Source organism: Xiphias gladius, chromosome 19 (assembly GCF_016859285.1).
Source record: "Xiphias gladius isolate SHS-SW01 ecotype Sanya breed wild chromosome 19, ASM1685928v1, whole genome shotgun sequence".
In the NCBI taxonomy this organism is placed as follows: domain Eukaryota; kingdom Metazoa; phylum Chordata; class Actinopteri; order Istiophoriformes; family Xiphiidae; genus Xiphias; species Xiphias gladius.
This window is the reverse complement of record NC_053418.1, coordinates 12,023,892-12,051,724: the sequence shown is the minus strand read 5'-3', so window position 1 is coordinate 12,051,724 and position 27,833 is coordinate 12,023,892. Positions and strand designations below refer to the sequence as shown.

The window sequence follows — 27,833 nt, the reverse complement described above, 5'->3', positions numbered from 1 at the left end:
CACACACACACACACACACACACACACACACACGCACGCATGCAGGCACGCAAACAAACACATACACAGTACCCTTGCTCTTGTTGATATGAATTACTTAACAGATCACCTGGGCAATACTTTGCTCTGGCTAAATTCCCTCTGCATAATCACCATTTAAGAGGTTCAAGAGATGTGACCAAGCAAAATTAGATTCACCTTCATCAACTGAGCAATTATAGTCTAATCCATAAACTCACACTTCTCATCTCTTCTATTATCACAGAAGAGTACATCATGGAACAAAATAATGTAAAGACTGATGTTTGGCATGCTTTCTTTTGTTTATCCTCCTGAACTTTTTGTGGTCTCTTTCCCCCTCCAGCATCCTCTGCTCTCTCCCACTCAATCAATTCTTTTCCTTATTCCTTGTTATCCTTCACTGGGAAGTTGCCAAGGTGCTGTGACCCCACCCCCACACACACACACACACACACACACACACACACACACACACACACACACACACACACACACACACAAGGTAGAAAATCAGGACACACATGGATGTATTCTTTCCAAACTGTGGTTACGAGTCATGAGCACTGTTAAGAAAACAGACATGCTCAAACCTTGTCACTGTTCCACATAATGTGCCACTGCCTGGAAGCATCGTGATCTGGTGAATCACTGCGGCCATAAAGAAAGCAACTACCATCTAGCTTTTTTCTTTTTCTTATCTGCAATCAGCTCTTCCTGTAAACCGTGACTCTGCCATTTTGAAAGCCTCACGAGTCCTCTTGACAGTCACCACTGGAGTGGACAGCACCACGTTTGGTGATGTAGAGTACATCACCTTTGATTGTGACAAAGTGTGAAAACCGTGGCGTCCTGTGTGGAGAGTCACCATCAAAACCTGCAAGACCTGCAGAGTGTTTAAGGATTTTTTCGCTCATATTTTTGATTTTGCAACCTACAACTTCACTGTTTTGATTCACTCTCACTGCTCTCAGTGTGCTTTTAGGTCGTAGCATCAAAGGGCATGTAGACAAAGTTAGAGACTAGCTGGTGAACTTAGTGTAGCATTTAGCATCTAAATGCTAACTTTCGTCTGCCAGGTAGACATGAGGACAATCCCAAATTAATGCTAATGTCGCTCAAATATGACCATTTGTTAAGTTAGCAGTTTAAACTTAAAAGATGGTAACGTATTGTGTTTATGGCTGCTTTCTGCTGCCCTCAAGGGGCCAAAAAAAAATCTGTTATTGTTTTAAATATTAATGACTTAAGCAACAATTGATGTTAAAGTTGAAAAAACACTCTTAAGTATTATTCATTAAGAGCTAAACTCTCAAAACTTCAGCTAAGCCACCATCATCACATTCTGATTCAAATGTTGTTGTGTCCTTATTGGTGCTTAGAAGTACATGGTGTCACATTATTTCCAGTTGAGCCTCATCCATTTCCCACCAGTCAGAAAAGCAGAGATAAAAACACAAATTCATACAATTGTTTTGGTTTCATGTGACCAAAACTAACTTTTAACTTTGGCAGAAAAAATTTTGGACTCGTATTAGAGCCCTCCGCTCACATTAAGAAAACTTGAGAAAACTCGTTTTTTTAGGGCCTTTAATGTAGAGATGATGCGGTAGGGTTGTTTCTACAACCAGTTATACAGCTTTTCACAATCTTTTTTATCAGCCATGATAATTTTGCAAATGTATTCTGGGTGACTAATGTGGATGAAATACTGTAAATCAAATTAAACTGCACTTTAAAACCACAGTTTTAAAGTACTCTAATAAAATATTTTTACATAAATACATATAAAATACAATAAAAACAACATTTGTCACTTATTTCTTACAGTATTATATATGGTGTTATAAAAGCATAACACACACACATTTTTATGCATTATATATCTGTAAATGTTAACATGGGCTTGCACCTGAAGAAAAGGTGAAAGTCCTTCCACACTAAGGTCGATCTTGCGTCCTCAGTCACAAAAGAAGCAGTGTTACATTCACTTTTCAGTGTAAGATCACCATAAAACTACTCCACAGACCTCAGTCCAAAGGCACCGCCCGACTCCAGCCATCTGAAGACCTTGTTAGCCACAGCGCTTCAACGAAGAAGAAATACTCAAGCGCAGGCAAGCAAGGCTGCTCTTGTTTAGTGACTGCTTGGCTAAGTAGTGAATCCATGTAATTCAGTGGTCCGTTTAAAATTTGAATTGATTAGAATGCACATTTACAATTAGAGCTTTTTGAACTTATTTGTGGAATCGCTCTGACAGACACAGCAAATAATGTTGGGCTAAAGTGTTCATCTCCACCCTGAGACCTAACTGAGACTGAAGTTGCAGCATATTTACGTAATTAATTACAGTTTGAGGTAGGGGCACTGTTTGCCCATAGTTAATGATCTAGATTTTATTGGACATATCAGAGGGAATTTTTCTTACAAACACAAGCCTCTAAAGTATGGGTATGGCAGATGTTGCCACTTCTGCTGTCTTCATTAAGCAACTTTGGGTAAAATGTTCTGTGCAATGGCAAATAGGAAAAGCCTGAAATGATCAAATACAACTTAAATCTGCCTGACACCAAAAAATTCTTTTTAAAATCACCATGTATTGTGTGGTGAAAGGCAGCAGCAAATCCCGTTCACTGACTCACCTAACTTGTGTCACACACATTTGCAATGATGAGCTGTCTCACACATTCAGCCCGATAATGACCCAGTTATCCCAGGCTCTCCCACACTAACACAGTGAAAGACCTGAGAGGGTGGCTTGGAGACAGATTCATCATGGTGGAAAGCAATCATCCATGCCAGCCAAGGGTTGGGCTGTCCCGCTGCCTGCTCTCATCCCCTCCATTCAACCGCTCACTTTCAGCATTCATATACCACAGTATATTTATACGGAGAGCAAAACAGACTTTAAATGATTTAATTTGCAGTTCTATCGTGCACCGACGTTATCTTCCCTTTGTGTATGAAAAGCTCTCACATATGCCATCACTCAGCTGAGTATCATTCGGTAAAAGGCTCAGGTGCTGTTGGTTGGTGGCAGTATCATTATGGACCACTTAATTGCAGGAGGACGCACTGATATCTAATAGACAGGTCAGTGTGCTCTCCTGTTCCCTTGGTGTGTGTGTGTGTGTGTGTGATGAAGAGAGGGAAGCATGGGTTGACAGAGTATTAGACAGAGAAAGAGCTGCGTGTTTTCAAATATAAATCGTTATGTATCTGAAATCTCAAATATCTATTTGAAGATTAAAAAGAGGATTTCAAGTCCAGTCACAAATTCTTGATTGGATCGAAATCTGGACTCTCCGGCACATTAGCACATTGCTCTTGAACCATTCCTGTGTAGCTTTGGCTTTATGCTTGGGTTCATTGTCTTGCTGGGAAACAAATCTTCTCTGAACATGCAGGATTTTCATTTCAATTAGTTTCCAATGATTTAATTTAAAATAAAAATTAAATGTTGAACTTCTCTACACATTGAGATAATTCAGTTACTGTGATGAAAATCCTCTCAAAATCTCTTAATGTAAATTGAATAATGTATGTTTGGCAGGATAAAAATCTATTCATCTGTTATGGAATAACTAACATTTTAGAGAATCAAGCTTTTCACCCAACAGCAGCAAAAGGCAATTCACAGCTCATTATCCTGCAGATACAGAGAGCCACATGGAAGGAAGTCAATGTTGTGAGATTAAAATGGACAACGCTCAACGCACCAGATGACTTATGGGAGGGGTGCCATGCTATTTTCATGAATGTGAATTTAATTTGATTTATTGTGTGGTGATCCACCTTATAACGCACTGAAAACCCAGCAGCGAACCTTCTCGTCCCAGTTTAACAGCACCTCACACTGTTGAAAATAGCTCATTACAGTCAGGCCTAAGCATCATCAGTGAAAGGAGTTAAGGTGCTTCCTGCAGTCATGTTCCCTATTGATTCTTATCAAATATTACAGTGTAGAAAATCATGACTTAGTTATTGCCTCAAGGCTCTGCTGAGATTAGAATTTCAACCTGCTTGGGTTGTTCTATTTTCCTACAGTTTATCCGTGTAATCACATAACGCTTTCTAAGATGCTGCATTTGGATCACCTGCGTGTTATTTTAGTAGATTTTCAGTGTCTGAGAAAGTATTTCATCATACTGTCAAAGTCTTGTCTTCCTATTCAGCAGCAATGCAGCCCTAGTGAAGCTGTTGCACCCTGCAAGAATAAAAACCTCAAGCAACTACTAAGCATCTGTTAAAAACAATACTCCATTAGGCTGATCTTCCACGTTTAAACATCAAATGTAGCTTAATCAGTCTAAAGTTGATTATCACTTAAGACTAAGCAGCTCTCAGCTGAAAAAGTCCTTAGAACTTGAGGTCATGTGTGAAGCTCAGCTATGAAGTTGCATTTTAAAATCTGGTTTCTTTGATATTCTACAGACCTCACTTGTTATTACCTCTCTTACATCACTTGTTGCTCAACCTTTTACAAATGATTATTAATTTCACAGAAAAAAAAATTCAAATCACATTGATCATTTATTTTTATATAAATACATATAAAATACAATATAAACAACATTTGTCACATATTTCTTACAGTATTAACTATGGTGTTATAAAGGGATCTGAAAAAGGACCTGAAACCCTCCCACACACATTTTTAGACATTATATAGCTGTAAATCTTAAATGTTAACATGGGCTTGCACCTGAATAAAAGGTGAAACTCTTTCCACACTAAGGTCGATCCTGTGTCCTAGGTCACAAAAGTAGTAGTGTTACATTCACTTTTCAGTTTAAGATCATCATAAAACTACTCCACAGACCTCAGTCCAAAGGCACCGCATGACTTCAGCCATCTGAAGACCTCGTTAGCCACAGAGCTTCAACGAAGAAGAAATACCCAAGCGCAGGCAAGCAAGGCTGCTCTTGTTTACTGACTGTTTGGCTAAGTAGTGAATCCATGTAATTGTGCAAACTGCAGTCCAGTCATACATTGTTATTTAGCAATATGCCTGAGTAACAAAGCAGTAAAAATGTATCTAAAGCTCTGCTCCTCTGTGGCATCTGTCACACCATCGCTTCATAGGAGAATTATTAGGTCAGGAGAATAAATTGATGCCACTGTGTAAAGATGGCTCTATTCACTGGATGTCTATACCATCAGCAGCAGCTGTGACTCAAGCCATAGAGGTGGGCATGCATGTGTGATCAAACCAAGAACACCATGTTCCGCATGCATGTAACCAACCAACAACCACCTGAACAACTAGACATTTGTAGCCTAAACACTGTTTTAAAAATGTCGACGTCATCATTTTAGGCATAGTGAAATAAACAACCCTCAACTTTTCAGTGCACAACTTAAAACAAAAAAAAAAACAAAAAAAAATTCAATGGATTTCCTAAAAAAAAAGTCTTCTGAGAAGTGAGATCAAGTCACACAAGTATATTTTTAAAAAAAATCTCAGCATCAGAAGCTTCAAGTAGGCCCGTTATGACTGTACAGATGAGAGTCCTGCAGTCTTTCCATAGGTGAAGCCCTATAATTGGTTTGAATAGTGGAGTTGATTTCCTCAAACTTTTTTTTTTGGGGGGGGGTTGTTTTTTTTTTTTTTAAACTTCAGGCTTTACCCTTCAGTGTAAACAATAAAATTAAACCCCTCAGCTTATGTCTTAAATATAGCTTTGGTCATAATTTAAAGATTGTCTTTTGCGATCGCAAGTAGAAAAGCCTTTTAAAAAAAAAAAAAAAAAAAAAAAAAAAACCCACACAAAACAGACACTAAACAACTTGGGCTTGAATCTCAACTACCAAAGTGGTTTGCTTACGTAAATGAGGTCAACCCCAAAACCCCCTGACCAGCCAAGTCGTGCGTCACTCATCTTTCTCATGACTGGCGTTTCCATTCATAACTCCGTTGGTGTGGTGTGCCCATGTCTGAGCCTGCAGCACTTTAGGCAGCCTCTTGCCCTTGGTGTAGGCGTGGTACCAGAAGTTGAGGAAGAGGAACAGGAAAATCAGGCCATACAGGCCGATGATGTAGACAAAGATGGGGAACTGGTAGGGACAGTCCTTCATGAAGAAATACTGGGAGATGTGGCTGGTCACCATAACAAACTGGATCTGGGGGAGCAACAAAGATGGGTTGACTTCTGTTGCCAGGATTCATCACAGATCTTTAAAATACACTTTGAAAAACAGATATACAAAAGAAAAAAAAAAATTCTAAAAACATGGGCAGTCATGTGTCAGACCACTTAACATACCAGCTGAATGGTAGTGAGGTATTTCTTCCACCACAGGTACTTCTGGTAGCTGGGGCCCATGGCAGTCATGCCGTAGTACGAGTACATGATAACATGGACGACGCAGTTAAGCAGGGCGTGGAATGTCCCTAGACCACCTGAAATAGCGAGCGTATTTGGAATGAGATCAGAAAAAATGTCAAAGAAATCCATGTACTGTCCTGGAAAATCTTGCTCGTAAATTTTAGGGAGGAAGAGAGTTCTACCTGGAGCAAAACGAACGCCAAACCACCAGGTGAAGGGCATGATGGAGTGGTGGTATACATGAAGAAACGTCACCTGGCTGTTCTTCTTCCTCAGGACAAAGAAGATCTGGGGGGGGGGATATACAAAAGGTTGTCAAAAAGCACAGGGGCATTGCTCAGACTTTAAAAATAATTGCTATGATTTGACAAACGATAGATTCAGTGTAACGAAATGCAACAACTCATCTAGTGTAACAGTACAAATGGAAATGTATTCATGATATCTGCCAAATATTTGCCACTTACTGTGTCCAGCATCTCAATGAACTTTGAGAAGTAGTAAAGCCAGCACGTTGCTGCCATCTAGAGGCGACAAGGAACATTTCAGTACTGGTTCCGAAAAAAAACAGTATGTTTGGTCTGAAATTCAGCTTTCATTCTATACAGCACAATTTGTAAAAGGAGTGCCTTACCCTCATGGCCTGTGGGGAATCAGAGTAGTCAACCAGGTCACAGTGAAAAGAGTATCCTGTGCCCCATCCTGACATCACAAACTGAGAAAGAAAGAAAGAAAGAAAGAAAGAAAGAAAGAAAGAAAAGAAAAGAAAGAAAGAAAAGAAAAGAAAGAAAAAAGAAAGAAAGAAAAAAAGAAAAAAAGAAAAAAAGAAAGAAAGAAAAGAAAGAAAGAAAGAAAGAAAAAAAGAAAAAAAGAAAAAAAGAAAGAAAGAAAGAAAGAAAAAAGAAAGAAAGAAAAAAAGAAAAAAAGAAAAAAAGAAAAAAAAAATTCTAAAAACATGGGCAGTCATGTGTCAGACCACTTAACATACCAGCTGAATGGTAGTGAGGTATTTCTTCCACCACAGGTACTTCTGGTAGCTGGGGCCCATGGCAGTCATGCCGTAGTACGAGTACATGATAACATGGACGACGCAGTTAAGCAGGGCGTGGAATGTCCCTAGACCACCTGAAATAGCGAGCGTATTTGGAATGAGATCAGAAAAAATGTCAAAGAAATCCATGTACTGTCCTGGAAAATCTTGCTCGTAAATTTTAGGGAGGAAGAGAGTTCTACCTGGAGCAAAACGAACGCCAAACCACCAGGTGAAGGGCATGATGGAGTGGTGGTATACATGAAGAAACGTCACCTGGCTGTTCTTCTTCCTCAGGACAAAGAAGATCTGGGGGGGGGGATATACAAAAGGTTGTCAAAAAGCACAGGGGCATTGCTCAGACTTTAAAAATAATTGCTATGATTTGACAAACGATAGATTCAGTGTAACGAAATGCAACAACTCATCTAGTGTAACAGTACAAATGGAAATGTATTCATGATATCTGCCAAATATTTGCCACTTACTGTGTCCAGCATCTCAATGAACTTTGAGAAGTAGTAAAGCCAGCACGTTGCTGCCATCTAGAGGCGACAAGGAATATTTCAGTACTGGTTCCGAAAAAAAAACAGTATGTTTGGTCTGAAATTCAGCTTTCATTCTATACAGCACAATTTGTAAAAGGAGTGCCTTACCCTCATGGCCTGTGGGGAATCAGAGTAGTCAACCAGGTCACAGTGAAAAGAGTATCCTGTGCCCCATCCTGACATCACAAACTGAGAAAGAAAGAAAGAAAGAAAGAAAGAAAGAAAGAAAGAAAGAAAGAAAGAAATAAAACAGTTAAAATTGCAGTCAACATTTTAATTATTTGTCAGTTTCTCACAATCTTGAGTCTTACAGCACACAATGTCCAAGTCAAAAAAAAAAAAAAAGCGAGTTCTTCGGCTTCTTGGTTCAACCTCAGATCAACAAGCCCGTCCATGAACCGAGTATTTCACAAGACTGTCTAGTGGCATGTGTCATGTCTGTTTTTAACAATGAGCTCAACAGTGCATAAAAACCTGATGTTCCAACTGTGAGGTTGTGGTATGCACTACTTTAAAACAATTAATAAATGAATAAATAAAGCGAAACAAGCCGCATTTCATGTCAACTCTGCACTTAAAGATGCAAGAGAAAACATGGCGACTCACCTCGTAGCACATGTAGAGAGAGAGCGCAACCACACTGAAGTTGTAGACAATGAGAACTCCTTTGAGGTCAAAGGCTTTGCGGTTCTCCATTATCCGAGGCCCCAGCGATGTGACAAAGTAAATGTACGCTGCAATGATGATCGTTTGGGGGAGCGGAGACGACATAAGGAACCAGTTCCCCGTCCGCGAGTCTGCAACGGAAGCATGTTGGCGGGTTTGTGAGATCAACAGTGTTCAGATACAAAGAAAAGTGAGGCGGTGTATCATGTTAAAAGCAAAACAAAGAAATAGAAAAGTGATGATAGTGGCGGGTTTTAAGTACAAGCATGCAATAAAGCCACCTTGAATGCTTAGTGTGTTTGAATGGTCATAGACTCACCTGCATTTTGGATGAACTCATCATAAATGAGTGCGGCTGAGGACTTTATATTATCAAATTCCATTTTCAGATAAGATCCTTGCAGTTCACCTAAAAAAAAAAAAAAAAAAAATGAGTAAAGGCAAAGTTTAGGAACTCAGTTTGAATCACACGAGTTCCCCGGCATTTGGATAAGAAGCACGGAATCAGTCAGTATTTGTTTACTGAAATGTTCATAAATATTCAAAAACTGCTAAAATACATAAAGTGGGGAATACACTGGATTCAAGAAAAAGAGAAAAAAAAAAAAAAAATCAAGATGTGAAGGTTCACATTGCGGAACTATAAGGGTGTTAATGATTACTGGTTCCTCAACTTTCATCATGAAGGCCAATCAGGAAGTAAGTCTCTCCCCAGACAACTGGTGCATAAGTTGTAAAAGAAAAAACAAACAAAAAACAAAAAAGAACACAAGTGTAACCAAATTCAATTTGAATTCAAATTCATTCATTGAAATGGGCAGCGAACGTTATCATTTCCTCCACATGCAACCGGCCATTTCATTTCGAGATGGGATTTTAACATCTGTTAAGATCTGAACCATGTTCAACCCCGTCTAGTAGTAGGTGGAATATGAACGTGTCTAGATATACTTTATTAAAAAAAAAAAAAAAAAAACAGCGCACTAGAATAGCTCAGAGGGGACTGAATGAAGGAGAAGGAAAAAGAAAAAAAAAAGTCCACTCAGCCATTCTTTGCTGCCCCTCTAAACATCTGAGGAAGACAAAGCCAAGAGTGTACAGGGAGTACAATAAGTAGCTCAGTTATCTAATAAAACAGTGTGACTAGAATCCATTCCTGAAACGTGTACACATGTCCACAATGTGTATTTAAGGCCTTCTGTGCCATGACTGAACCACGTCACCTTTACTCTTGGCTAGGCATCTTTCACAATAATACAGCCATACATAGTTAAACCTTGGCTTTTTCAAATTGGAAATGCTTTTCATAAGTTAAAGAAGAACACTGGAATGGACAGACATCATTCACTGGCAACCATGTTGTAAATTAAAAAAAAGAAAAAAAAAAAAAAAAGCCATGCAAAATAGCCTTTAAACAGCTCCAATGGATGTAGTTGTTTACAAATAATTCACACCATGTAATGCTGCCAGACTGAGTTGATTAAAAGAATCATCAGCAACTATTTGGATAATCGATCCTTTGTCCATGTAAGAAAAAATGTCGCTTTTTCAATTCGTACACGACGTCACCTTGAGCTCTGGGAATGTTTTACACACAACTAATTGAAAATAAATTATTAAATAAACAAGTAAAAAATAAAAGCGCAGATTGCTCGTTGCAGCCCCAGTCACAACACAATCTAATCGAGCCGTTCAATTGGGTGCAGCATCTCTTTAAAGATGTTTGGGAGTTGGGCGAGTCTCTGGCAGAGTTAAAGGGGTCAATGTTGGGTTCAGTGATGGGTACAAGTTCACGATGACTGGCTTGACTGGTTTATAAAAAACGTGCCCGTAGTATGGGAAATATGCCAAGAGGAACGCCACGCCTTAAAACATGTCACTTTGACAAACCACAAGTCAAACAAAATATATCGGTTCTTGTTGCTGCTGTGCCATTTGTGTGTGGAGCTGCGAGTAAACTCAAACGAACACAACACACACACACACACACACACACACACACACACACACACTGCTAGGTGTGCACAGGACATAACCCTACATGACAGGTTTTCAAGGTGTGTCGGCCTGAACGCAACAGGAACTCGAACAGGGAAAGTTGCCGGGTGAACTGTGAAGAAGAAAAAAAAAAACAAAAACAAACGCATGGCTGCCTGGAGTCTCTACACTTAACGAGGACATGGCAAGTCGTGACACGCCAGTTAACGCTCTAGTCGGGGACCCTGAGATAAACGCGGCTGATCCCGCGGCACACACCTCCTCAATTGTTCTCAATTGCACCTCGGAACGTCTGCGGTGTCAACTCCCACAGTTTGTGTTTAAGATCGAGTCCGCTTGGACTGAAATGCGGCCCTGCAAACTGTCCCAACCCGGTACCATTCAAAAGCCATTTAAACAGCCGAGGCGGACTCACCGTGGTGTTGCAGATAAAACGGTTTATTTAAAAAAAAAACTAAAAAAAAAAACCCGAACTGAGCCATTTATGTTATCTGATCCAAAAATAAAAATGGGTGACACTCTCTCATCCAGACAAACTGGCAAGTGTTAAAGAAACCATTTCTTAAATTACACTTATGACCAACTCCATCTCCTCACATTAACATACTAAATTAGAAAAGGTAATACCTTTAAGGTTAGGAGGGTACGTAAAAAAAAGCACCTTTTTACATAATATTCGGCGAGTTAGCGAACAATTTATAGCTTCAAAAACCAGGAATGGATTTTTAGACAATATCCGATTTTACACCCAAGTATCACTGTAATCCTCAACAAGTGGCCGAGCTGATGAGGAACAGGTGATGCAACTAACGCAGAATAAGTCCACCGGCCACCATCCATCTCTGAATGACGGGAAACGCACCAGTAGTCCCCGGCACGCTTTTGCGTCGACGCACCGCCGTCCTCGGGTCTTCTCTCTCCCGATTCTCTTACTTTTGTCCGTTTTGCCGTTGACTAGGATTCGTTAAACAGAACAAAGTTACAGTGCTGACCTGTGGTGCTGTTGCTGCTTCTACCGACGCTCTGGGAAAAACCCCTTTTGGTCCGTCCACTTGCCTTGTGTCCCAATTCCCCTCTCACCTGGACCCTCCCGCAGGTGCGTCGCCAGCTCTGAACAATCGCCGAGTGTCGCGGCTCTGTTCGCTCTTTATTCCTCCCCGGAAGGGGGGGGGGGGGGAAGACATGTCTGGCCACGCCCCCCCCCTCGCAGATTGGCCAAATTGTGGTCCATCGAGGTTAAGGTGTAGAGATTCCTGAGCGGTGCCTCATCGAAAACTATGTGACGATTTTCTAACAATTCAGTATATCCTCTTATGACGTAATCAATACTTGGTTTCAGTACAAAAAAAAAAAAAAAAAAGGGAATAGATAGCCTTTCAATTAGTGCTGTTACTTTCCATAACCTCCCTAAAACCGGAGGTAAGATTACACAACACAGGTGAAAGAAACAAAGTAGCATTCCCAGCGCTTTTATTACAAGACAGAAGACAGACAAATTTCCAAAAAGCTGTACAATTCAAGACACTTCAGGTGACCTGGGAAGACTTAACTGAGTGGTACACTATAAGCACAGAGACCGAGGTTTCAGTATCATTCTCTGCTGGTACTTTCAGCAAGGGCTGACAGCAGAACTTGTAAACAAATGCAAATTTTCCCGGGAGTGACAACAAGACAGTCTGTGTTTTTGAATGCCTGGTTTCCCCCATGTGAGGATTATGGGCAGAACCCTTCTCAACTCAGCTGCAGAAACACACAGACTAAAAGAGTGGCCCCACACCTGTTTAAAAAGCTTAAAAATCTCTCTCCATGACCCCTATAATGTCCATTTAACCATAAAACTTCATTGGATGTTACAGTATGTATGAACCTAATGTAGTGTCGGCATCATAACACGTGTGTGAGGGGTGTGAAGTTGCATTAAAAGATGCATTCTGCTCGTCTCATATTATAATTTGCACAAAAAACGGTGGCTATCCCCCATGAGTATGACCAAGGACCATGTTGGCTTTACATTCGAATAAAAACAATAAAAATGTACAAAAAAGAAAAATATTCATAACACTGTGCATACTTATAAAGTTGGGCAATTATTTACACAAATCACTTTCATTTTCAGGCCTTAGCCTTTGTCTGCAATGATGAAACAGGAGAAATATAATTATCTTCACAGGTGTCCCTGGACCTGTCATTTTTTTGACAAGTTAATTGTGAAAGATGTCTGTTCATTTGCGTGCTCAGACAACTGAGTGTCCACTTTCCCCACACACACAGAACATCAGCATTAATCTTCATCACTGCTCCATGTGTCCTGAAAGGCAGGGTTCACTGAGGACTGGCCGGCAGCACCCTGCAAGGAATCAAGGCATTCAGCTCAATATCAAGTCTGAATAAAGATATTCTTCTTCAATAGATCCATTACATTAAAAAAAAAAAAGAAAAAAAGAAAAAACACAAAGGTAACCAAATTCAGTTCGAATTCAATTCCTTCATGAAACGGGCAGCGAACGGTATCATTTCCTCTACATGCAACCGGTGATTTCATTTCGAGATGGGATTTTAACATCTGATAAGATCTGAACCATGTTCAACCCTGTATAGTAGTAGGTGGAATATGAACGTGTCTAGATATACTTTATTAAAAACACAAATCACAACCTTATATGGGTATACACTGTAGGAAGGAAATTTACCAGGCAACCACACATAGGTGTCGAGTTTGCCAAACAACAATGATTTATGCATGACTGATGACAACTATTGCTGAGTTCATCTGATTAAAAAAAAAAAACAAAAAAAAACTGTTAAACTGGAAAAAGACAGGCAATAGGGAGCCATTTGTAATTTAATAAGCATTACTAGAATGTAGAAATGGCATTACAGAGCTGAGTAGATGTGACAGAGTGTTCCTGTGTTTGTATGTGAATCACTAGATTCTGGGTAACGCTGAGGTGTCATAACTGAAATTCCTTGGATGATGCATAGCTGTTGTACGATATAATTTCTGCCACCAAGACAAAATGACAAAATTAAAGTTTAGAAGACATTGATTAAGTGTCATTTAAGTTAATTTATACTGTGGGCCTTGGAATAGAAAATACGGGCATAAAACACTTGAATTAAGTCTGTTTCATCTATCTTCCTGGTGTTTCGGCTTGTACCTTATTTGTACAGTTTGACTCCTCTTCCACATCTGAGGCACGAAGGACAGGCACCCACGCCAGGATGTTACAGTCTTTGCCTCCACTATACAGCTCCTACACATAAAGAAGAACAAGGACACCTCCGTTCTGACACTTTGGTTTTACACACTGTTACAGGAAATGAAAAAGATCTGCTGTCGCAGCATAACCTTGTTCTTAAAACACTTCCAAACGGTGACATCGGCACCAGAGGAAAATCAGCGGTAACAAGCAGCTAACAAGAGTAAAATAATTACTTAGCTCGAAAATGTCCACGCAATGCAAGCGAACTCATGGGAGACATAGTCAGTGCCATGGGACTGATCAGTCATCACATCAGACAAGAGGCTTAAACAAGAGGTAAAACCCATTTTCAGGACTAGGTATCCGTTCCTGTACCTCTCCAGAGTGAAGAGCTGCTGCACTGCATTCTTATGTCCTTTACACATACTGTACAAAACCCGTCTATGACACCGGATGCTGAAATAATGAGGGTGTGGGCTGGACATCCTTTACATTTTTGATGATTATGTGTAACCAAAGATATCTAATAATTGAGGCGTTTCTCAGCGCACAAGATTATTACTGACACTTAGGGGTGCTATTTGTAAGTTTTCTCTGTTGCCGAACGTGGTTTCCTGTCGGGAGCAGGTGGTGGTGATTTTCACTTGCCAGGTTATGATGTGCCCTCTGAGCAGACTGAAGACAGTGATTCGATATCGGAAAGTGACCAGACAGGCCGACTGGTCCGGGGATTAGCTGGTTAGCATGCTAACTTCAGTAGAAGAAAAGAAGTGATAGAAATAGAAGCAAAACAAGAGCTAATGTTGCTTTTCACCGCTGGAGACAGCTCTTGGTGAGTAAAGGAATGAAGTTTGATTCTGAACTCTCAATGTTTGCTCTAGGCTGGTGAGTAAACAGCTGTTAATGCTAATGTTGGCTATGTAGCTATAGCAAAAACTTACAAATAGCTCCTTTGAAAGAAAGTGAAGACAGATAACTAACATATTAGTTATAATTAAAGGACACTTTAGTAGAAATACATAACTGAACAAGCATATTTTATTACCTTTATATTGTCAGTTTTTCTTATACTGTAAGAAGAATATGATAAACATGCCAGCGATTTGCCGATATAATGGAAGGCTACTGATTTGAACCAACAGCTTGAATGAAAAAGAAATATTGGTTTAGTCAGATATTACTTTTATGTCAATATTTGGGCTAGTTGTGGAATTGGCATGTTTGTGTGTTCATTGTAGAATTAGCAACAGATTAAAACTAATACGGTCTCTCTTTAATAAAAAAACATTAGTAATTATCTTATAAAAATCCATATATTGATATTTGAATAATGAAATATGGGTAGGAAAATAGTGCATATCTGCCTTAACTACATAATTAAACAATCTGTTCTTAACCGGTGAGGAAACTGGAATTTGATCTCGTCTGTTTTGCCAAAGTTAACGCCAAATACTCCTTCACCTCATAAACATTTTGTTATTTTGACACCCAGCATCCGTCACTTGGATACACATTCTACAAAAGCGTGCCCGGCATTACATTATTCTATTATTTATATGTTGTAACTTTTTATTTCATCACAGTTTGCAGCGGTGATACTTAAATCTCATAAGGCTGAACCTCTTGTTGCCTGCATGCTTGTACATTTGTTTTATTGCTTTTTGGCTATAAAAAAAACAAACAAAAAAACGAAAAAAAACCCGCACTAATATTAAACTACAACAACCTTAGTAAAAAGAAACACACCGTTACTGTAAATGACATAAATGAATTAAATTGTTTTGGGGTTTTTTTTTGCAAGATAACTGAAAAACAAGCATTCTACTCGCTGACAATTTTAACTTGGCATGAAATTAAAAGTAAAGAACCAATGTCACATCCCTGTCCCCCCTGGTTTCCTGACAGTCCCATCCTGCAGTCCTCAAATGGCAACAAGCACAGGTAGAGTACTCTACATTATGTGACAGATAATGGTGAAACTAAAGTTATACCTATAATTGACTCTGTGATGGTATTACGTTCGTGCAGTTTAACCTTCACCATGTGTCTTCCAAAAAGTAACAGAGTCACAGTCGGCATCGAGGCAGAGAGTACTAATTTGTGTCTCACAATGGGGACACCCGTATTTGCATTTATAGCAGCTCAGTAAAGCTCAGGAAATGTCGACTTTACAGCGTTATCTGTCCGCGGGGAAGTAGCTCATTGGAGACTGCCATGGTGATTGCAAATTTCTAATAGCTCCTATTGCACTGACAACACCAGAGCAGTTAAAGAGATAAACTAAACAGACGGCGGACAAAGGAACTAACCTGAATTCTCCAAGCATACAGGAGACAAACCAGACCTGACTGGCAGAACAAACAGCAATAGATAGGTGGAAATACAAACAAAGGCAGGGCTGCAGATAGATGGGTATACTGGCCAGATGCAGAGAATAGTCACCACCTGGGCCTTCTGTGTGTCTCACCTGGAAGTCTGGGTGAAATTCGCAGCAGTCGACATTGTTGTAGTGACCCCTGAGCATAGTGACCAACTCTCCAGTGTGGAGGGCATACACTGCGATAGAGCTACCGCATGGCACAAACACAAACTCCGGGCTGCAGCCACGTGACACCGTGAACTGTAGCCTTTTACGACTTTCGTTGCAGACCTTCCCATAATTCACCTGAGGGTCAAAAAGTGGAGAAATACAAGGTTCAGATAATGTATGTATATAAGTCCAAATATAAACTGCTTATTACACTAAACAATGTGTGATGGTTTCCTGGATGAATATGAAGCTTTTTCATTTAATACTAAGTTATAGGGATGATATAAAACAAACAATATACTGTCTCCCTTTCTGACTACAATATTTTGGGCCATTTAGTTAACAATAGAAAAACAATTACTAAAAAAATGGCGTTGCTAAAAGTCCAAAGTGCCTTTAAGTGAAGGACTTATAAGACTTTTTTTTAATGCTACTTAGAAAATGAAAGCAAGAGTAGACCTACTAGACAGTCTTAATTAATGTTTAAGGTTTAACTTTTCACCAGAAGAACAGCTTTTAAAACTGAACTGAGGACACGAAACACCATTTTTGAATGAGTTCAACAATACTTAAGGCTTTGAATAAAGATTTATTCATTTCAAACACTGTAAGACTTTTTCTAAGACTTGCAGAGACCCTAAAATCAAGTCACACAAGAACAATTAAGCAAATTACATAACCTTGATGGTGTATAACTACTGGGCTTAATTCATGTCAGTGAAACAGGTTTGAATTGTGTAATGCATTCCTTTTACATACCCCTAATGTGCACCAGAAACTCTCACCACATCATCTATAAACCAAGTCTGATCTTTGCCCAGGAGAGAAGGTCATCTACCCTCACTAGTTGTCTTACGCCTGAAGATGGAAAAATGCCCACCATGGCAACCGCAGCATGAGGCAACGGAGCAGGAAATTAGAAAAGGAGACCTTGTGAGAGCCCAGGGCAATAGCATAGCTTCCCCATGCTTTAGGGTAAGGTGATGTTTCTGTGCTGTGGGTTTGTGAATAGGCTTACATTTTTTTGTACGGACCCAAGGCTGTAAACTTAAGTTTCTTAACTGGCATCCTGTTGGCTCAGTCTGGGCAAAACACACGTTCATACTATTTTTCTCTCTCTGCACTGATTTCTTCTATTATCATTGCTGGAACTAAAATAGTCGAATAGTCTGTCCTGAAGAGCCTGTAAAAGCTGTGATGTAAACAAGACTAGATCAACAGCAGCTGATTATTGATTAGCATTTGCCAATTGTTACACTGTTACTTTAATTCCTGTTTCACCTGTTTACATACTGATACCACAACTTCCTCATTCATGACAGGGTAATTTTTAGGAAAAAAAACACTGAATTCATTTAATCTACCTGCTTGACTAATTCTATCAAATCCACTAGTTTTTCGACGACATTAAATAGTTTAGAAAAGTTATTTTCTAGAATTATGAACAGCAATTTTTGTTCAAGGACCATTAAAAAATGAAGCAGAGTACCAAGGTACCCTTAGTACTCAATGTTTGTATCAAATTTTTAATCTGTTTTAGTAGAATAATTGACGAAGTATTATTTTTTTTAAAGTATTATTATTTTAACAGTATTTTATAAAAATTTCAATCTGGCTTTTACTTTCATTACAATACTGGAGACAGGCTCATTTAAACTTCAAAATGACCTGGGAATGGTGGATGAAAAGAAATGGTAAAAATCAGGTCTAGCATTCACTGGAGCGCTGTGTAAAGATTTAAGAACAGGTGTGGTGTGGTTGGTTTTTCTTGTCCTAGTTAGAACTTGGGCAGCAGGATTCTGTATTAGCTGCTGAGAATGTATAGTTTATTGGTAGCCCAAAGGCGAGGGCATCATGGTTACCTAATGTACTACTAATGAAAGTGTAATAGTCTATGTTTACACCAATGGTCCTTGCTTCTTCCTGGCTTTTTGGATAGAGACGACTGAGACTTTTCACAACTGCCAACAATAATTTCCCATTTCCTCTAACACCTTGTAAGAAATTCATAGATTGATGTCCTCAATTCAATATATTAAACCTACACTAATCAATTTTTTACATTAAAAGTAAATGAAGTGAACCCTTGCTCATAGTGCAGGAATCACTGACAATCGACACCCTGCTTGGCCAATCTATTAAGCTTTTTAGCCTTAATAGATCTCATTGCTTGGGTTTTACAGTTTTACACCTGGTAGGTAGCCATTTCCAGAAAATAGTTCTTGTGACCCCACCAAAAACCATTTCTACAGGTTCTAAAACTAGACTGGAGGGTATTGTGTGGAGTGTTTTGGGTATTTATTCAATTGTCCTTCGAACTTCTTTCAGGAATCGTTAGTGAAAGGCAAATGAAATGGGTCTGTAACTGCTGCATTTACATTATTCGAAGTCTTTATTCGGTTAGGCTATGACTACAAAGCCCTCACACATACACCTTACCAGTGTGTTCTCTCCAGTGGCACTGTTCCATAGTCTCATACGGTCATCAGTTCCAGTTGTGAGGAGGTAGAGGCCATCACCGGTGAAGCACAGGCCATTCACTCTGCCATTATGGGCTGTGTTTACTGGTTAGAGAGAGGGAAGACATGATAACATGCATTTGTCATCCATTTTCTCCTACATCATGCCAAAGGTTCTACAGTGTATATTTTTTCTACCTAAGAACAACTCATACCTATCCATCAATTACATACTCTTGGTGTGTTTGTTGTTAAAACCCCTTGTCTCCTATTATGACAGAGCATAGCCTGAGATAAACTGGTTTCCTCTAGGCACAGCCCCCCTTGGCTTGAACACAAACAGGACCTCAGGCAGGAACAACAGACACTGTTTGTGCAGAATGTTGACCTCTCCTCCAGAGTGACAAACTCAGTTCTGTGTTAAACTGAATAACCTGAAAGTTATTGGACATCACAGCCGAGAAGAGCAAAATGTTGTTTTAAAACTGACATCATTTCTACAACCACCAGTTTTTAAATGCATCATTAGAAGCACTAGTTACCAGGAAGGTTAATTCTTTGCCTCTGGATCAATGTGTGTGCCCCCCCCCCCTTCAGTTTGTACTTCTAGGCATCCTGGGGGTTGTATGCGCCTCAGCTCCTATCATATGCATATAGTATGTCTGTGCAGCAGCACTGCAAGATGACAGTGAGTGGTAGATTGATATGGTTTAGGAAGGAGAAAATGTACAACAGGATGATGCAACACATGAGCATACTAGCTAAACCACAAATTATAACCCCGCCAATTACACCCCGTGGGTCTGTCTGACATTCATTTCTGCCCTGATGCCCTTCAATGCCTGAATGCATGTCTTCTGCTTTTCTGAACAACGACTGAAATATCTTCCAGAAGTCCTGCACACTCTGGTTAAATGAGGAAATGATGGTGTAAGATACAGGAAAGCGAAGAGGTAACAGTACCTGCCTCAGAGGAGGCTTTCGACTTGTCTCCATTGTGCTGGTCCAGCGTAAAGAGACTACCAGAAGCCCGACGGACATCCCATACTTTCACCTTGCTGTCTGCACTTAGAAGGAGAAATTGGGGAATTGTTTGTTTTACTCTCTCCTCATTAATTAATGAAGATATGGTCCTATAAACTACCCAAAATAAGACACTGATTATTCCACTAAGAGGTGCAATATAGGGAATTATAGGTACAATATACTATATGCTCAAACAGATGAGCTTATATACACCACTGTGCGTAAACCAGTGTTTGCTTTTAAAGGTCAGGTTTCTGTTGGGAATTGACATGCTGCTCCATAATAGAATATCAAACACTTTTCTGTGTGTCTCTCTGTGCCAGTTGTTTTCAAAATCACTTACAGTCCATGGGGACAGCAGCACAGTGATCCCAATGGGTTAATTAGCAGGTCTAATGTAGCATAAAACAGGTGGGGACTGTATTTACCATATGCTATACCGACAGGGCTACTGGAGTGCCACAGTGCATATCTGCTAGCGATGTGGTGCCATTATCCTTGACTCAGGGTTGCAACGTGGCCAGATGGCCAAGAAGTGAGATGACAAAAACTGCTGGGACACAACATGGTGGGGATTGTCCTGTACCTGGCACTAGTCTTTGATGTGGCTCTGAGGGCAAACGAGGTGATCAGAGGCTGAAACTCCACAGAAAGATTGGCAGTTAAGAGTGCTTACCTGGCAGTGGCCAAGATGTGCTCGTATCTGGGCGACCACCGCACGGACAGGACCTCTGCTCTATGACCTGGATAGGGAAATAAGCGATTGTTTATCACTTACCTGTGTGTGTGTGTGTGTGTGTGTGCGAAAAACAGCAGTAAAGTAAGTGTGGTTTAGTCCACGAACCCTGAAGAACATGAATCCGTGAACCAGACTTCAGGTCACAGAGCTGAATTTTGGGGTTTTTGGTGCCCACTGAAAACATAAAGACAAAGACAGTTAAGGGAGGAGACTGCCATTATTTAAAACATCGGAAAAAAGGGAAACACAAGGACAACTTAAAAGTTGAATATTCCATTTAAGCATACAATTTCAATATTACATTCCTACTTATCAATACTGTCAATTTTGCAGATTGTGATAAATGTGCGAGTGCAATCTGCTCAACATGTTTAAGGGAGCGGTGGTTCAAACGGGTGAAAACTGGTGTCCCAGGTTCTCACAGATAAGGTGTGGTAAATATGAAAACTCACTGATACTAACTTTTGAAAACCATGAGCCAACACATCCGGCATGTAAAAATGGGGGAGGGCAATGTATTTGGTGAAATTTAACAGGACAAAGAAGATGATTAGATCGTTGGTAAAATCTAAATGGCTTAAATTATCCAGAATTAATGAGCTACTGTTGCTTTTTAGGAACAGCTTCCCTTGAAAGCGTCTTACTTGAAAAAGTAGACGACTCCATGGACGTGTGCACACCTGTTTGACAAGCCTCTGTAACTACTCTGAGAGGGAAGGACACATTCAAGAAAAAAAGGAAACAAAAAAAAAACCAAAACAGATAGACACTGATTGTCTCCAGCTTAGAAATAGGCGTGTCAAAGAGATAGAGTGTGTATGTGACAGGGAGAACCTTTGTGCACATTTATGAGCACATACTCAGCAGTCATCAGTAACCTGCTGGTCCTGCTTGGTGACATGATGAGGTAGCAACTAGATTCCTACGATGTTTCGCCACAAAAATCTGTCTCTGAACCTGAATCCATGTCTAACCAGGTTCTAGCCCACTTCGGTCCCCTCCAAGTACACGTCACTTTATAACTTGGGGTAAAACCTGGGATTCCAGGTAGGGGCAGTGTCTGTGGTGAGGTCTTGGGAAGCACTTAGTACACGGGTTGGAGAAACAAACCGATGACAGACAGGGTAACTAATGTAATTTTTGTCTTGAGTTCAATGCATTTTCACACAAATTAACAGAAATGCCAGCAGGTACTCCATCCATGCATGAACATGCATCACTGATATAAGAAAAAACTTTGGATGCATTTACACAAACGCACCTGCAATGAGACTGTGCTTCCTGGCGATGGGGGACAGGTGGTGACTGTAGACATTGCCCTCAAACTCAAAGACTTCAGCAGGCTGAAAAATCACAAAGCATCAATAGGAAAGGGAAATGGACCAACACTAAGTCAGTAAGCTCCGGTAGAAATTCAGTTACTGTACTTGTATGTTCATTTGTGTACGAATGAAAATCTTAATTTTTTGATAAAATATACAACCATGACCTTAAATATAGCAATGGTCCTAAAGTTTAACTTTGGTATAAATTCTCTGCAGTTGAGGGATAGAGTTCGCAGAATTAATTAGATAAAAATAAAAGCAAGTAGAGAGGGAGGGCACAGTAGCTCAGAGCTCAGAAGCCAGCTTACTCAAGCAGCAGTGGCAGTTACAATGCTAATTCTTCAGCAATATATAGAGCCTCTCTGTGCCTCATCTGTCAATGTGTGCCAGCACCGACGTGGACTCAGCCAATGGGCACACACACACAGAGGAGGCTCTGTTTGCATAAAAATACCACAAATACACATACACTATGTGCACACCAAAACACATCAAACACTGACGTGCAAATACACAACCACAATAAATAATTTAGTAAATGTGTGTTTGTGCGTGTGTGTGTGAGAGATGGAGAGACAGAATCACAGAGTAAAACAAATGAAAGGTCGGTGGGTTCTTTTCTGTCCCTTGCCTGACCCTTTGCAGTAATCATAATGCCATTGTAACTCTAGAACAGCTCGGAGCTTGCCATATGGGACTATGTGGCACAGAAAGGTAGAGAGCATGAAGCAGAAAATAAGAAAGAGAGGGGAAGAGATAGTGAAAAGAGCAAAAAGAGAGAAAGGGCAGGGCAGGTATAAGAAACCTAACAACAATACCTCCATTATGCACTGAGTTAATATAATTTAATGCAATAAAATCCAATAGATGTGCAATAAATTCTATCTTTGTGAAGTTTGTATTATAACATTGAGTATTTGTTGACACTGTGTCAGAGAGATGTTGATTTAGCTCTACGGTGACTGAGTTTATACTGGACTGCATTATATTTCAAAGAACATCAAATTTTCCCCAACCCAACTTTACATATTGTACACGGGAAAACTAATTGTACTCGTGTACCTAATAGGAACTCAGTGTACATCCTGTTTACCATGGAATAAACTTGGTATGTGGATGACATGCCTTACCTTCAGTGTCTCAGTATCCCAGACCTTCATGGTCTTATCAAAGGAACTGGAGACAAACATGCCTGTGTCATAAGGATACCACTGAACTGTCTCAACACTGAACTTGTGGACATACCGGCTAGACCTAAAAAAAAAAAAAAAAAAAGAAGTCATAAACCGTCACCAGAGTAATACACATCCTCAGAGAAACAGATTCTCGCATAAATTATTTTCTGCTTCCCTGTGTTTTATTCAAAACACAAAACTACTATGCCGTAGCAGCACATTAAAAGTATTGTGAAGTGTTAATGAACAAATTAATGTGCCTTGTGTGGACTGTAAGGCTACATTCACACTGCGAACCATTATGCTACATTCTCCTGTAGCCCTGTTCAGCCACATTGCCGCATGCTGTCATCATAAGTGTTTCATGGAGCAACAGCAAATAAAATCTGATGACTGTTCAGACTGAGGTCACATTTCAAAATATTTGATATGAATTAGATTTATGGCCACAGATTTAATACTGTATTTTTTGTCCATAACGTCAATAAAAAACCAGAAATGTGTCACTAATGGAGAGAGAAAAAATGATTAAATGATTCCACTTCACTTGTATGTTATGGTATACCTTATATACCAAAAAGTCATGCCTGAGAAGAACATGGTACTGTGAGATCTCAATAGAATGCTACCCTCTAGTGGACAAAATGAGTAAATGGAGTAACATTCACCTGCCTACTGTGCAGACAGCCTTGCAGGTGTACTGTGGTTTCCCACTGTAGTTCTCCAGGTCATAGATAACGATCACTCCATCTGCACCTCCAGACAACATGCTAAACAACAGAAAAGGTGAACTTAACATGTAGCATTACTTTGTCCTACACAGCTTTTTGTACTTTTTCTCTGCGGTCTGAAAACCGTGAACTAGCCCATGTGACTAGAACATTGTTTCTAGAAAAAGATTTTGCTGTTGAGTTTTTTTTAAATGTAATTCCTCATACTTTTACAACCGCAATGCCAATTGACCACTGAACAGAATCTGACAACTGCACTGGTCTTGGCGGCATGGATGGATACCATTACAGGTAACTGAGAAAATATCTTTTTTGTGATTTTGGTGAGCTGACCCAAATCATAAAGAAACCAGCTTCTACAGTATTTAACCAATATACAGTAATGTACCCAGACAAGGGCTGGGTATCAAACCTCAACGGTGCAGAGAGTAACCCTATAAAAATGCGTAGTAACAGATTATTAAAGCTGTCAAGAACCATAATCACAGAACATTTGGTCTGATTCCTACTATTGTTTACTGTTCTGGGTCAGATATTGAAAAAAAGTGAAAAACATCTTTGCAGAAGAACACAGACAGAAAGAACATGACTTTGCTCTATGTGTGAAAACTCATGTATAACAATGTTTTGAATACCATAGGATTTTGAACGATTCCGAGGTGCAGGATAAATTTACTGTATCAGTTGCCTTGCATTTTTGCATGTGACCCATTCAGTGAAATGTTACATTTAAATGTATCATTTTTCCATAGGGAATAGTAATGTAGTAATTAGGTCTGTAATCAACCAAAGAAAATCTTGATCAACTGAAATCGTACCTTCTCTTTAATCAATCAATTAGTGCAGGGAAAAAAAATCTGCACATTATCTCTAGATTAACTAAATTGGCCACAGTGCACTGTGTGCAATCTACCGAGTAGCCTTATTAGCCTAAAAGAATTATTAATAAATATAAAGAGATTGTATTTTGCAGCATATCAAATCCTTTCAGCCTAATTATTTATACTGAAATGATAACAACAGACTCAGACCCGACCAGCATGCACCTGCCCATATTCATATGATTTCCGAAAATAGAACTATAATCAACTGGTGATCCCAGCACAAGAGCTATTGAGGAATACACACTCCAAGCCTCAATTGTTAAACACAAAAGTTAATCGAGCATCCTAATGCAGACAAGTTAGCCTACCGTTTTAGATGATATGCCATGTTGGTTATTGAGCTGTGATATGCAAACTGCTGTTTGCAAAGTTGACACTCTGTTTTAAGCCACATCAATGACTTCTTTGACATCGATTAGTTTGGAGCCGACTCCGAGTAAACGTTCACACACATTAAATAAATTTGACCTAGCTCCATTAGGTTGGGCGAGTTCAAAGTTTTCACAGGTAGTCTGTTCCTCCCGCCACCACAGTAAATAATGGCTTAATCCTGGAAGGCTATTGATGTAACACTTTTCTTCTTATGAAAGTAACAGGCGACTGTCCGACCAATGAAAATTTGGTCATCGACACATCGACAACCAATCGACCAGTCGACCCCGAGACTACAGCCCTAGTAGTAATTTATAGAACTGTAGTAAATCATGACTTACTATCTGCTCTCAATTGCTTCAATGTCAATGGTGTTGATGCCATTTCCATGGATTCGCTCCACATCTCTGTCAGGATTCAACTTCAGACTGAGGACCCTTCGGAGATATAGAAAGAGGAAGAAATCTGCAACGCTGTACATCTTAACTGATTCACACAGATTTTCAATATTAAAAGGTATAGTCAGCAATTCTAACCCAATATTCTTTTTGTCAAATTCAGCGAATATCTCCTCACAACCCGCTAGCTGTCCCTTCTGTGTGTGCGCTGAAAAAAATCTGGTGTTCCTAAACAGCCCTGGCTCTGTTAAATGGGAAACAAAAAAGTGGCTCGGACCAAGACACACAACACTATTCCAGCCAATCAGCAACAGGGGGCGTTCTTGCTCATGCACAGAAAAATGGAAAGAAGAAGCGGGGAAATGGGATAGAAGGGGTAGTGGAAGCGAGAGAAGGTGGCTTGTGTTAACATGCTGAAATCGACACCATTATTGCATAGTCAAGAAGGAGAGAAGGCCAAGAAATAGCCAAAGAGGAGAAGGTCAGATGAACAACAACTGAAAGAGAAGGGCTGTGACCAGGAAAAGGCGAAGAGCCACATTAACAGGGGAGGAGAGTTGTGAGTATCACACTAACTAATCTAAACAACCTACTCTCGTTAGTTTTTACTCCATTGTGTTTTGGACGCTGTGTTTGTGTGCATGTTGGTTGTTTGATGACATTACATAATATAATGTTTGTTTTGCGTCAGCTATGAGAAAAAGTATCTGCTTTCACGCCGTAAAAGACACTACATTCTGCCATATTTCTCTTTTGGTCAGCTAGCTCAGTTGTTAGTGTCGTTGCCCTGGCCATCCATGTCCATGAATTTGGGGGGTGGAGCTTCTGGAGGAACACTGAAGAGAGGGGTGTATTTGTTTTGCTATTCCTTTTCCAGAATTGCTTACTCCCCCTTAAATAATATTACAAAAATACCTGTGGGGAAACTGGAATGTTGTAGCAAAAAATAGTTGATGGGACACAGTAGTTATCTAATCACAATTGTAAGTTGTTAAGTTAAAGGCAAACATTGGCCAGTCAAAGTTTCTGAAATCTAAAGATGTGTTGAACAACTTTGTGTTTGTGGCTACTCCTCAAACTAAATAAGCAACCAGATATAATACATGGACAGAATGGTGTATATCATAACAATGTGCATTACAAGGTTATCAGAAGGCCATTTACAGTACTGTGTAAAAGTTTTAGGCATTTTAGATGTTTATCTTCATAACCATCACGCAATACCATCAGGTACCGAATTCATTCTGCAGCATGACTACGATCCCAAACATACAGCCAGAGTTACAGAACTACTTTCAGCGAAAAAGAAAAAGAGCCTGAATCCACAGAAGAACTGCGGCATGTGCTCCAAGATGCTTGGAACAATCTACCCGCCAAGGGCCTTGAAAAACTGTGCACAAGAGAACTGTTGCTGTTTTAAAGGCAAAGGGTGGTCACACTAAATAATGATTTATTTTTTTCTGTTTGCTGCACTTTGTGTGAAGGTAATTTATAAGTGAAAACAATCCAGGGCATCATTTTTGAACGCAGCCCCATTTTACTTTTAGTGCCTTAAACCTTTGCACAACGCTGTATGTACAAGAGTTTGGGGACATGTGTGTACTGTAACAATGTAACTATAATTATACAGCATAATATTTATATGTAGTTAACATACATAACTTTCATATAAAACAGGTAGTCTTAAATGAGTCAATCAACCGTACCACCTAAGATAAAAGGTTTGCGTGTATTTTTCGGTCGTCATGAAAAACTTTCCTAATTTATCATAATAGGAGGAAATTTTAACCAAGTAAACCTTTCGTTACAAGCACTCCCAGCACGTAACGCAGCATGAACCTCTAAGGCCAATTGAAATGATCCTTTCTTTACCTGAGATACCTGTATTATCTCTCACCTTCTCGTTGACTCTGAACGTTGCAGTCGCAGAGGGTCATCCAGTCCAGCCTGCCTTGCTGTCAGAAACCCCAACATTGCTTCAATTTGAAGAGAAACCGATTCCAATTTTAGAGCAGAATTAGTTATACCACCGCTGGCTAACCTAGCTCACAGGCTAGCATGTTACATACAATGAAGTGGGCTTTTAATCCAAAATTAAACGTCCAACGAGGCATTTTATTGTAACCAGAGCTCCGTGATAACTAAATACGCAATTTAAATCTTATTACGATACTATTTTTATTATTTACTGTTTATTTTACATTAATTTCGACTAGCTTTGCGGCAGCTTTCCTACAATGAACAGCCATGTTGGAAGCGTAATATCTATTCTATGACAAATGCCGTGATTGGCTGGTAAAGTACAGCGTCCAATCAGAAAGCAGTTTATTATTCCCTTTTCCCAACCCACGAACACTTGCATAAACACCTTAGTGAGAGGGCAGACAGCCGGGGACACAAAA

At 39.7% G+C, this 27,833-nt stretch overlaps 2 protein-coding genes across 3 annotated transcripts; both read right to left on the bottom strand.

Moving 5' to 3' along the window:
- Nucleotides 1-5,596: 5,596 nt before the first annotated feature.
- Nucleotides 5,597-11,709, bottom strand: elovl7a (ELOVL fatty acid elongase 7a). 2 transcript variants are annotated; one of them, XM_040156076.1, is made up of 8 exons: nt 11,582-11,709; nt 8,911-9,000; nt 8,532-8,722; nt 8,034-8,114; nt 7,866-7,922; nt 7,581-7,686; nt 7,336-7,472; nt 5,597-6,141 (listed from the first exon to the last, which is right to left on the bottom strand). In XM_040156076.1, exons 2-8 carry the CDS (start codon nt 8,972-8,974, stop codon nt 5,893-5,895), a joined length of 885 nt encoding a protein of 294 aa, XP_040012010.1. In that variant the 5' UTR covers nt 8,975-9,000; nt 11,582-11,709; the 3' UTR covers nt 5,597-5,892. The 2 variants fall into 2 exon arrangements, with proteins under 2 accessions (XP_040012010.1, XP_040012011.1); XM_040156077.1 differs by lacking the exons at nt 7,336-7,472; nt 7,581-7,686; nt 7,866-7,922; ... (2 more) ...; nt 8,911-9,000; nt 11,582-11,709 and adding exons at nt 6,285-6,421; nt 6,530-6,635; nt 6,815-6,871; nt 6,982-7,080.
- Nucleotides 11,710-12,055: 346 nt separating this feature from the next.
- ercc8 (excision repair cross-complementation group 8) lies at nt 12,056-27,726 on the bottom strand. Its single transcript, XM_040155153.1, has 12 exons — nt 27,329-27,726; nt 25,375-25,470; nt 23,715-23,816; nt 23,002-23,125; nt 21,808-21,889; nt 20,652-20,720; nt 20,484-20,550; nt 19,745-19,848; nt 18,762-18,886; nt 16,260-16,457; nt 13,748-13,843; nt 12,056-12,936 (listed from the first exon to the last, which is right to left on the bottom strand). The coding sequence occupies exons 1-12, from the start codon at nt 27,403-27,405 to the stop codon at nt 12,871-12,873; spliced, it is 1,206 nt and encodes a 401-aa protein (XP_040011087.1). The 5' UTR covers nt 27,406-27,726; the 3' UTR covers nt 12,056-12,870.
- Between the last annotated feature and the right edge of the window lie 107 nt (nt 27,727-27,833).

Bases quoted from the DNA above. Each gene is read 5' to 3' on its own strand.
- elovl7a (XM_040156076.1), bottom strand. From the start codon at position 8,974: ATGGAATTTGATAATATAAAGTCCTCAGCCGCACTCATTTATGATGAG. The intron at 7,687-7,865 runs GTAAGTGGCAAA...CCCCCCCCCCAG, and splicing joins TCATTGAGATGCTGGACACA to ATCTTCTTTGTCCTGAGGAA. The intron at 6,142-7,335 runs GTATGTTAAGTG...TTGCTCCCCCAG, and splicing joins ACCTCACTACCATTCAGCTG to ATCCAGTTTGTTATGGTGAC.
- ercc8 (XM_040155153.1), bottom strand. From the start codon at position 27,405: ATGTTGGGGTTTCTGACAGCAAGGCAGGCTGGACTGGATGACCCTCTG. The intron at 21,890-23,001 runs GTAAGGCATGTC...GTGATTTTTCAG, and splicing joins GGGATACTGAGACACTGAAG to CCTGCTGAAGTCTTTGAGTT. The intron at 19,849-20,483 runs GTAAGCACTCTT...TCTCCTTCTAAG, and splicing joins CACATCTTGGCCACTGCCAG to TGCAGACAGCAAGGTGAAAG.